The sequence below is a fragment of the Eschrichtius robustus genome, chromosome 20 (assembly GCF_028021215.1).
Source record: "Eschrichtius robustus isolate mEscRob2 chromosome 20, mEscRob2.pri, whole genome shotgun sequence".
NCBI classification, from domain to species: Eukaryota; Metazoa; Chordata; class Mammalia; order Artiodactyla; family Eschrichtiidae; genus Eschrichtius; species Eschrichtius robustus.
In genome coordinates, this window is record NC_090843.1 from 10741290 (window position 1) to 10752705 (window position 11416).

At 61.9% G+C, this 11416-nt stretch overlaps 1 protein-coding gene across 1 annotated transcript; it reads right to left on the minus strand.

The window, feature by feature from the left end:
• Positions 1-3386: 3386 nt before the first annotated feature.
• On the minus strand, positions 3387-9641 carry CBX4 (chromobox 4). Its single transcript, XM_068531198.1, has 5 exons — positions 9489-9641; positions 9299-9342; positions 8088-8153; positions 5854-5920; positions 3387-5569 (listed from the first exon to the last, which is right to left on the minus strand). The coding sequence occupies exons 1-5, from the start codon at positions 9555-9557 to the stop codon at positions 4166-4168; spliced, it is 1650 nt and encodes a 549-aa protein (XP_068387299.1). The 5' UTR covers positions 9558-9641; the 3' UTR covers positions 3387-4165.
• Between the last annotated feature and the right edge of the window lie 1775 nt (positions 9642-11416).

An 11416-nucleotide genomic window follows, 5' to 3' on the forward strand; every position in this document is an offset into this window, starting at 1 on the left:
TTCTAGACTTTGTCGTTGGGGTGGGTGGGAATGGGGAGGAGACTCAACTCAGGAGCCCAAGGTGGGCCAACAAATGGAGGGACCAATTCTGGTCTTCCATCACTCCTTTGTCTAGGTCTTGTCCCATGCTCACTCCACCCCCACCTGAAATCACAGGTGAAGGCCCCACTGTCATGCAGCAGCCATTCTGTGCCACGTCAGCATACTCAATGTCACTACAATCACCGCACTCACAGGATCCATGTCCATGTGGCTCAGTTCTCAACAGTTTCTCTCTCCTATTGGACTGAAACGTCCCTGTGGGCAGGGGCTGACCAAGTAGACTATTCAGGATCCAAACAGAGTTTCCAGATAACATCCAGGATGCCCAGTTCAATCAGCATTCACATAAACAATGCATTTTATATTATTTTTTAGTATTAGTATATCTCAAATATTTCATGAGACATACTAAAAAATCATGCATTGTCCATCTGAAATTCAAATTTAACTGAGCATTCTAGATTTTTATGTGCTCAGTCTGGCAACCCTAGCTCCAACGCACCCTGGTAGGATCCAAGGATGGAGCTAACACTGAAGGGCTAAACTTGACCCTTGTGAAAATGAGTTGGGAGAGGTGGTGCAGGCAACAGGGAGACCAGAGCTGGAGTCTGGGACCCAGCTGGTGCAGGAGGGACCAGCTTCTGAGGGATGGATGGATACACAATGCCCCTCTCTTTGCAATGAGTCAGCTTCAGCCTCTATGCTCAAGGCTCAGCCCCATTAGAAAGGTTCATTTGGAGAAAAAACAGAGAACTTTGGGTCTCTGTGCAAAGTTAAGATCCCAGTGTGCAAGGTTAAGATCCCAGCTTCCTGCTTTCATTCTCTCCCCTGAACTTGGGCTCAGAGAGAGGGTTTAGGACCCTTTGCTTGTGAAGCGCTGGGCATTGACAGACATCTCTGTCCTGCATTAGGAAGAAGCAGTCTACATCTGCAAGAACTGGGGCTACTGGACTCTCCTCCCCTGTCCCGATGCCAGGGCCCCTGGCCCTCTTTGAGTGTTCCTGAGCTTTGGACACATCTATGTTTGAGAGGTTAGGGTGGAGTGAGTTGCCGTGGGGTACCTCTCTGCTGGGTGATAGCAGACCACCTGATTCGTTCTAGAATCAGTACAGAACTGGGCAGTGGCCACATGAGCTGGACAAGCTGTTCTGTCATCAGAACCTCAGACTCTCATCCCACAGGGAAGCTCAACCCCTGTGGGGTCTGAATGGAACAAGATGCTCACGTGGCCCCTGGCACATCCGAGGAGCCCAGCCAATGAGAGTCCTGTCCCTCCTGGGCCAGAAGGGGCCTTGGACACCCTTGAGTCTGGTGCCAGTTGGGCATCTCTGCTGCTCCTCCTGACCTATCCATCTACCTCTGTCCCATTGCTGATCTTCTGACCTTAGGTTCCAGGCTCTTCCTAGGACCATCCTCCTCGAAGACCTACCCCAGAAGGTCCACCACCAGGCCCAGTTTTCAAGGCCTCAGACCACCTGTAGGCCACACCTTTCTGCGAACGGTAGTGGACAGGTTTCCTTCCCTGCCCACCAACAGTGCCATCCTCTACCTCCCCTCCCCTGTTCCCCAGGCTCAGCCTGGCAGAGGCCACCCACTGGGCAGGAGGGGTACCCCTAGGGGCTAAGGCTCACTCCCAAGTCACCAACTGTGCAGACCTGAACAAGGGGCTCGCCTTCCCACTCCTGATTTTTTAGTTCTCCTCTACCAGAAAAACAGGGAGATGAAATCCACGCCTGGCATGTGCCTTTGTGTACCAGTCAGTGAAGGACAGGCCCAATTCTAGTGCTGAGCAGGCAGTTTGCCAGGAGCAGTCAAGATTACCCCTCCCTTCATTCCCAGGGTGGCAAAGGGCATTCATTACATCGAGCGGGGAGGGGGGAGTGTTTAACTCACTCTAAAGGGGGCTGGGGTGATGGGGGTAGTGGGAGGGACAATTCACAAAAGCCAGGGCTAGAAACTCCCAACGGTTTTTTTTTTTTTTTTTTGAACTTCCCTTCCCTCCCTCCCCTCCCCCCTGCTAGGCTCCCCTCCCCCACCTCCAGCCGCTTGGTGGCCTGCAGCCAACACTGGCCACACTGTCCGCATTCAGGCCTCCTGCCCTCCTGGCCCTCTATCTCTTCCCCTGGCCTTCCCAACACTGTGCTCTCTCGCCACCTCTCCCCCCTTAACAACCCCCCATTATGAACCGTGTTGACCTCTTCTGCCCGGGCGCCCAGCACAGGCTCGGCCCCCCAGTCCCAGACGGGCAGGCAATGGGCTTGGGCGCCAGGAGCAGCCCCGCGCCCATCAGGCCGTCAGTCCCGTGGCCCCTGGCCCTGCTCGGCCACTCCAGCCAGGAAGATCGCTGCGTCTGCAGAAAGCTGGCCAAGGCCGGCCGCAGCATTCCCGGGTCGCGGCTTCCAGGCCCGAGGGAGCCGCACCTCGGAGCTCGGCCCACTCCCCTTGCCCCCTCGGGGCCCTTAACCCCTTCCTGCTTGGGGAAACCAAGGGCCCCAGCCTTGCCACCCAAAACAGGACGGGTGAGATGGGATCCCGCATTTCCCTGCTCACTAAGGAAGTGGGGACGGGCAGGCCTTGCTCTTCTGGCCTCTTCCCCCTCCCACTCCCCATCCACCTCGCAGGAAGCCCCCCGCCCCCTGCCCTGGCCGTGCTCGCGGCGCCTCCAGTCGGAGCCTCTGGCCTGGTGGTTTCCGGGGAGAGAGGCTGGCAGAGAAAGAGCCTCGCAGCTTCCTCGGTGGGGCGGGGCCAGCGATGGCAGCAAGGGACGCTGGAGAGGGTGGGAGGATCCCCTCCCGGCTGAACCTGCCCTACCGGGCAGGGATTATTAGGAAGGAACACCCCTGCTACATCAGGGCCAGCGCCAGGGTGTGTTGCGCCCTGGGGTCGGGGATGGGGGTGGGGGTGGGGGGCAAAGATCAGCAGGTGCCTGGCGGGCGCGGCGCTGGCCCCACCCAAGTCTCCGCGCCGCTCGCGCACCCGTGCACCCCTCCTCCCCCCACCCACGCAGATCCCGGGTTTGCCAGCGCGGTGGGCAGCGAAGCCCTGAAAACTCTGAGAGCGGGGGCGACGCCAGCACAACCCCCCCGCAGGAATTCCCCTCTCCTTTGGAGAGCCTCTCGACTTCCGGGGAGCGGGGTCACTCCCCGGGTGCGGGCGCCTCTGCTCGCGAAACCAGTCCACTTGGCTTTTGCAAAGGTTTAAGCGCAAGTTGCGATAGGTTCCCCCACAACCTCACCGCCCCCCCCACCCCCGCCAGACCTAAGGCGGAAGCGGGATGGGGAGAGGGGTGCAGCCGCCTCCTGAGCCTCTGACGTTCGCTCTTCGCTAATCTCAAACAGCGAAAGTGCACCTTCAACATCTCCATTTAATATTTACATTCAAGCAGGTAATAATTGGAAGCTTATAGTTTAGACATTTCTAGTAGCAGCAGTTTCTAGAGAGCTCGTTTAGCCTTTTAACAAAAAAAAATTTTTTTTTGCACATAGAAACAACACATCCATGTGTACAGTATCAAAAAATATATACCAAGGTTACTGGTATTGCAGTTCCTGGAAGGGGAGGAAATGAAATCAACCGAAATACTGAATGAATGGGTAGAAAGGTCAACAGAAAATAGTTTGTCTGATATAGAATATAACATGATCTAGAGAGAACTCCATAAATCTAGGTTTTTATATTTCAATATATAAATACCTACAAATAAATATATATATATCAGCCCGAAGGGGGTGGTGGGCCTTTTGAGCTCAAACAATACATTTCAATAATAACACCACGTACAAACGGGAGTAAAGTCTGCACTTGACAAGTTAGCACGGTTAAAATATAATACTATAACTCTTAGACCGCCTCGAGTGGCTGCCCTGTCAGTCCCGGAGGTCCACGAGAGAGGGGATGGGGCAGATGAGGGGCGAGACCCGCAGGCACGGCGTGGAAGGCGCCAGTGTGGGCCGGGCGCTCCAGCCAGAACCCGGTGGAGGGGCGCGGTTGCCGCGGCTTCTGGCATTTTCGCGCCGGGGCCCGGCCCCGGATCTCCCGCAGTTGGAGAGAGGAGGAGTCCGCCCCCAGGCCCCAGGTGTTAAGCCCCGGCGGGTACAGCGCTTTCCCTTCCGAAGCCCTTCGGCTACACCGTCACGTACTCCTTGAACGTGACGGTGAGGCAGTTTGCGGTGACGTCGGTGATAATTATATTCCCAAAGAAGGGTTTGAACTCGCTGAGTGGCTCCTCGGGCTCGTCCTGGGCCTCGGTCGGAGGCTTCTCGGCCGCTGTCGCCGGCGCAGCTGCCACCGCCGCGGTTGCGGGCGCCTCAGGCTTCACCTGCAGGGCGCTGGGCGGCTCCCCGGCCTCGCCGCGCGTCTTGACGCAGCGCAAGTCTATGGGCTCGTCCAGGTCTGAGTCCAGCAGGATGACCTCCGGTTGCTGGAGGGCGGCGGCGGGGGGGACGTCCGCGGGGCGCTCGGCGGTGGGGCTGCCCCCCAGGCAGGTGGGGGTGCTAATGCTGCGCGCTGTCAGGCGCTTCTTGCAGGGCTCTCGCTCGCCGTGGGTCTCAGAGAGGCAGCGCTTGCGCGCGTGGGAGAGATTTAGGTCGACGGCGTGGTGATGGTGGTGGTGGTGGTGGTGGTGATGGTGGGAGGGCGGCTGTGTGCCGCGGGGCGGGTCCCAGGCCAGCAGGTCAGGCTTGGTGGTGAGCTGCAAGGGCTGCTCGCCGAAGGCCTCCTTGGTCGGGGAGAGCTTGCGGGAGCCGGCCTCCTGGGGCTGCGGGTCCCCGGCCCCCGGCCCCTCCTCCTCCCTCCTCTTGGAGGGCGTTTCCACCTTCTTCTCCTCCGCCCCCGCGGCCTTTTTGAAAGTCCTGTCTGCAGGGGGGTGACGCTCCTCGGCAGCCCGCTTCTTGTGGCTGGGGGAGCGCGCCTCACCCTCGGCTGCCTCCCCTGACTTGATCTTCACCGCCTGCATGCCGTTCTCCATGTACTTGCTCATCACGATCACGATGCGTCCGTTCTTGTTCTTGTTTTTGACTATCTTCATCTTGCCCCCAATCCCGTTGCCCGTCACCGCTTCCTTGGGGGCCGGCGTCATCCCGTTGGGGGGACCCTTCTCGGAGCCCTTGCCTGGAGCCCCGACCGCACCGGCCAGGGGCTTCACCGCTCCCAGGTAGCCCTTGGCCCCCCCGCCGTGGGCCCACTTATCGGGCGGGTGGCTCTTGGCGCCTAGGTCCGGGCAGGTGGGGCTGGGCGCCTCCTTGTGGCTGCCCTGGTACTGCAGGTCATACATTTTGGGGTCCGGCTGGTAGGGGTGGTGCTTCTTGCTGTTGAGCTGGTAGTAGTATTTGCCGCTCTTGCCTGGTGGTGGGGGCTTGCCCGCCCGCTCCTTGCTGTGCGGCTGGTACTGGTGGTGCTTCTTGCTGTTGAGCTCGTACTGGTGCCCCTGGCCCTTGCCCTGACCACCCAGCTCCAGCTTGGCGCGGTTGTCAGCCGAGGAGTCCTGGAGTCCGGTCAGCACGTTGGAACGACGGGCAAAAGTAGGTACCTAGGGGAATGGGGGTAGAAATGGAGGGAGAGGTAAGAGGAGGGGTAAGGCCAGCCCCAGAGCAAGCCTCAAGCACCAGGACTGTCCCAGCCCCTACCAGGTCAGCAGCTGCGTTATGCGGTGGGGGGGGGGGCGGGGAAGGGTGTGGGAGGTCATGATGAAAGGAAGTGGAATTGGGTGTTCTGGAGGAACTCCCCATGACTTCCGGGCCTGGAGGCAGCTCAGGTGGCAATGTCATGGGAAAGACTTGTGGACGGCCCCCCGGGGCCAGGGAGTGTATTCACCTGCACCACCAGTGGTTTGGGCTTCGGCCCTCGCTTCCGATATCCCATCAGCTGCTCCTGCCGTTCCCTGGGGAGAGGGAACAGAAGGCAGTGCTATTAGCCTCAGAGTCACCTCCCTCCTGCTATGCCCCAGCCTGCGGTGATGCCCCCACTTTGGTGAGCAGCGGGGCCAGCAAGAACCGGAGGGATCAAGAGCTCACGGCAGAAGATCGCCTCGGCCGCCACTTGGGTGCCTCGGTCCAGCCCAGAGTCCCGCTTTACGCCCACACCAACCCCTATCTGCCCAAGGGGTCTTTTCCAAAGGTTTCCCCCACCTCAGATGTCCATACCTGAACCGGGCCCCCACACAGCCCTGCCTCTTTGGCCTGCAGCTTGGGGCTGGGCAGCTTGGGGCTGGGCTGCTTGGCACTGGTGTCCACAGCCTTGGGCCCGGGGCCCTGCACAAAGTGCACTGGGCTTTGGGGTCCAGGGGATGCAAACAAGTCCAAATGAGGTGTGCGTCGACCCTGGGCCTCCCCGTCAGAGGCACGGGATGCTAATGACCTCATTAAGATTCAGATAACGAGTGCCGCCGGCAGAAGGGAGGACTCGTTTCCTTAAAGGCCAGGCACTAAACAGGGGGAGGGGCTGCGCCCTTGTTTACACAGCGGCAAATGAGCCAATTAGGGGCTGGGGGCGGGGGCCGGACACCGAGGCCAGGGCCTGGCCAGGTTCGCAGCCACCTGGTGAACCGGCTCTTGCAAGGCCTGGGCAGAGCTGCTGGGCGGGGCGACGCGGGGCGGCACGCAGAAGCACCGCCTCCTCCACGAGCCCGGGCTCCCAGCCTCCCCTGATTTCCAAATTATTAATAAAGCCCATGGCGGTAGCGGTGCTCAATACAGCTGCCAGGCTTCCGCCTGCGGCCTGGTGGAGGGTGACCTGAGGCAGGGGGGAGGATGATCCTAGCACTGCCCAGCCCTCTATGGGAGAAGGGAGTGCCTCTCCAGCGTTGGCCAAAGTTGCAAACCATTCCCGGGCCAGAAATCTGCTCTCCAGCGACCCTAGGCACCCCCCCCACCCCGCACCCTTGGGCTAACCCAGGGGAGTTCCATCCTGCCTGGGGGCCCGGGCCGGGGCCTAACTCCAAAGTTGCATGGCATTGCAACAGCCTGCGTTTTAAGTCTTTGGGGACCCATTATGCAACATGGCATCAGCCGCTGACATGGTTATAGGGTGGTGAACTCTCAGGTGGAACCGGGGCAGGATCCCTTCTCGGCGCCCCCCTACATCGCAGGAGAGCAACTTCCCTGCTGGTCGCTCGTTCCAAGGGTCTAGAGTTTACAGTTTTAGCGCCAAACGCGCCACAGGAAATAATGCAAAATAAAAGGGGGAGGAGGGATGGAAGGCAGCGGTGTGGCCCAGCTCCGCGGGCTCTTGCCGCTCCTCCCCTCCTCGATCGCCCTTCCCCCTTCTGTCCTCCCCGAAACAGAGAACCGCAGCCACCGGCGGTGAATCCAGCTGCAGCAGCTGCAGCGTGACAAGCATCTGTGCCCACGATGAGCCCCTCGTCAGAAGCCACCCCTCCACCACCAGGCAGTGCCCATCCCACACCCTTTGGGCCAAGCTCCCCCTGCCCTGAGAATGGGGTCCAGACCCACCAAGCAGCCTAGTGGGAGGTGTGAAGGGCAAGCAGCTCCAGAAGGAATCTGCCCCCTGCCAATCCCAAGCTCCCTGGGGGGTGAGGGTGGCAACTTAAGGCCTTGTCAACTTTTCTCCAGTCCCCAACAGGTTAAGTTCAGTTCCGTGACGTCCGGTGGTTTCACAATGCCAGCTCCCTTGGAGCTGCCCCGAGAGTTGCCCGTGCCAAGCGGCCAGTGGCAGCAGGAAAGCAACACCTAGGCTCCGGGGGTGGGGCTTCAAGGTAGCGAAAGGAGGGGGGCCGGCAGGGAACCAGGCACAGCCCCAACCTCTCTGCGCAGCTGTAGGGCCACCCGCACGCACCCTTCCCACAGTTTCCCCCAAACACAAGCCTCTCCTTCTCCGGCCCTGCCCTCCCCACCCCAAGCTGCAGCAACCGCCAAGGATGTTGGTTAGAGGAGCCGAGGCCCCAGCCGTGCCCATTCAGACCCGGGGGGAGGGGACTCCTGCCAGCCCCCTCCCGGCCCTTTCCCCCTTTCCTGTTGCAGCGTTGGCCCACTCTCCCATTCCCATATACGGTCACGGCTGCGAGAGGCGGCTGCTTGAGGGACGCTCACCTGTTCTGGAAGGCGATCAGCAACCGGGGATCCAGGATGTTCTCCTCGGGTTCCCACGTGTTATATCTTGCAAGGGAAAAGGGAGGGGGACACGGCGTAAAAAAAAAAACCGAGCCAGCTTTGCGGCCTCCAGGTGGGGAATGACATAAGGCCCTACTCTGTCTTCATGAACCGAAAGCTATTTAGCTGTGGATGTGGGGGTGGAGAGTAAATTTCTGCAGGCCTGACACGGTCCCTGATACACCCTCCCCGAGTCAAAATAAACACACAAGGGCAGGAAGAAAGGGGAGGGGTAAGAAAATGAAACTAGCAGTTTATTTTGCAGTTGTCAAGAATTTTAAGCATGTTACTGCGACATGTTCCAAAGCCACTTTGCTCACCAGGAACCCTGCGTGCAAAGCAGCCAAAATGCAAAGTCGCAGTCCCCTCCTCCTCTCTCCAGCCCCGAGTCTCCGCGAGGGCTTCAGCCATTCTCCATTTGACCCCTAATCCGATAACCGTCAGCCAAGCGGCCCCCCACACCCCCTCGCGGCCCTGGAGCCCGCTGTCACGGGCAAGCAACCCCCAAATACTCAGCAACACAAAAATATGCCTCTGTGTGTGTGTGTATATGTGTGTGTGTGTGTGTGTGTGTGTGTGCCTGCGCGTCTGTCTCCATCCGGTGCCTTCGCATTTCAAATTAAAAAAAAAAAAATTCCCCACCAAAAGCGTCGCAGTGACAGTTCCCAACATTTTCTGCTTTTTTTCTTCCTCTCCCTGCACCACTAGGAGGGAAGAGACACACAATTGCATTTTCGTCGCTTTTTAATTTTTTTTTTTTTTTTGGTTTTGCAATATGGAGCCGTTCGGTGGAGGGAAAGGGGAAAGGAGCCATTTTCTGCTGCACATCAGTCAGTGCCTGCGCCCTCCCTCCCTCCGCCGGCCTCCCCGGCTCGGCCCCGCGTCTCTCCAGCTCCTCCGGCTCCTTTTAGTGCATAAATTAGTGATGGCATTTCCCGGAGAGCAGAGCACAACACAGGGCGCCGGGCTCGGGCTCGGCGGCTCGGCTTCCCCAGTGCCTGCCACCGACTTCCCCACCCCCTCCTCCCTCCACCCCACCTCCACCCCGCCTCCCGTCCGCTCCCCCCACCACCCCACCAGCCCAGCGGGTCCGGAGCCCGGGAGCCCCGCGCCTCGGCACCAGGCTCCCCCGCCCCTCGGCCGCTACTTACTTGGGGGACCAGCCTCTCCATTTCACCAAATACTCCACTCTGCCCTGAGGGGGGAAGAGACAGCACTCCATCAGCTTCCGCGGGATCCCCGGCTCCGGCCCGCAGCCTCCCCACCCCCTCCCCGCCTCCCCGCGGGCTGCTCCGGCTGCCGCTCCCCCGCCGCCTCGCCGTCGCCCCCGCGCCGCCCTACCTTGCGGATCCGCTTCTTCTCGATGCTCTCCACCGCGAAGACGTGCTCGCCAACAGCTGGCAGCTCCATGGCCGAGCCGGAGCGCGCCGGGGCGCGGGCGGCCGGCGCGGCTGCAGACGCTGCTGGCTCCCGCCGGCGCCCCGCTGCCGCCCCGGCCGAGGCGCCCCCGCCGTCCGCGCCGCCGCCGCCGCCGCCGCCGCCGCTCGCCCAGCACAGCCCGGCCGCCCGCCGCTGCCCGCGCCCGCCCCAGCTCCCGGCTCGCGCTCGCTGAGACAACTGAGCCCGGGCCGCGGCTGCACAAGAACTCATGCAAATCCGGACGTCAGCGGGCGGGGCCTCGCCGGGCCCTGCTCGGCGTCAGGGGGCGGGCCGCGGCCGGGATTGGCGCAGCCGGGCCTACCGGAGGCCCCGGGCCTGGGCGGCGGGGGGGTTGGGGGGGGAGGAGGAAGGGCGCGGGAGGGGGCCGGGAGGAGGAGGGCGCCGGGGAGGTGCAGGGGGAGGGATCTGCGAGCCTGGGAGAGGGACACTGGAGGGAGGGAACGGGACCGGGCCGATTAGGTGTGTCGGTGGCGGGCCGAGGCGGGGTGGAGAGCTTGACGGGACCGCGAGGGTCTGGCTGCGACCCCTCGCCTGCGGCCTACCGCCTCGGCCGGCTCCCTCGCCTCTCATTCTCAGCGTGCACTGCCCAGGGACCCCTGCCGGGGGCCACGGAAGCATCCACTGCAGTTTCCATTTGCACCGAATTGCATCATGTGCAGACTCGCAGGGGGTCGCCGGCAGGGGGCGGAATCGGAGCAGGGGCAGCTCGCGCCCCCACTCTCTGTGTCCCGCCGCCCCGCCCCGCCCCGCGAGGCTTAGGGCATTTAGGAAGGCGAGAAATGGAAGGAGAAAGGATAGGGAGGAGAGAGACGACTGGGTGCAGAGGACCTCCAGGGAGAGCGCGGAGAGGAGAAAGGGGATAGAGGAGCAGCCAGCTTGGGGCCCTAGGGCTCAAGAACCTTACCAGAGGGTTCTCCGATCCCACCCCGGAACCTGCGAGGCTCCTAATTTACCCTCAGCCCTCTCCTTGTTGGGGCGAGAGCGGGATGTCCAGTTTCCAGCAGCAACCCCCCGCCCCCAGCCCGCGGCCAACACGGCGGGAGGCAGGGAGGACAAAGAGGGGGCGAAGGGAATGTCCAGGTCGGCTTGGGGGCCCGAGAGGACTTCGTGGGGTCCGGGGAAGGGCTTCGAAAGAGGGAGCAGGGAGGGTCAAGAAAAGGTTGAAGCTGAGCAGGGCACAGCGGGGCCGCACGAAAGGGAGGTGAATGGAATGGCCGAGGAGCCAAGCACTCGTCACGAATTCGCGCTCCCTGGTCCCCGAACGGCAGCGGCGGCCGAGCCGAGGCCCTCCCGACGCGGCCGGAGAAGCCGCCGAGTGTGAAGTTTAGCACCTCCGGCGGCGAGACGGCGCGTTCCGGCGTGCAGCTCCAGCGTCCGGCTGGGGGAGCTGCTGCGCCCCACGCGGCCTCCCGAGGGCGCCGCCCGCGGGGCCGCGATCTCTGTGGGGTCGGAGTGAGGAGGGAGGGGACCTGAGGAGGGGGCAGGGCGGCCCAAGTGGCAGGGGCAGGGGCGCGCCTGCCCGGGGATGTGTCCGGGCCCCCAGCTCCGGGCCCTTGAAGGACCGGGAGCAGGAAGCTTGCGCAATCCCTTGGCTGAGCGTCCATGGAAGAAAGGAAAGGAGCAAAAGCCGAGCGAGAGTGGAACGAGCGGGCGGGGGGGGGGGGGGGTGCGGGCAAAGAGCCATCCGGGTCTCCGCTCCCGCCCTGACACACGTCCCGGAATGCTGGGTGGGGACTGCGCGGGGGCTCGAGAAACTGGGGGAGGGGCGAGGTGGGGAAGCGAACTCCCAAAGCATGCGTTGGGCTCATTTTCTCCCGGGAATCCGGGAG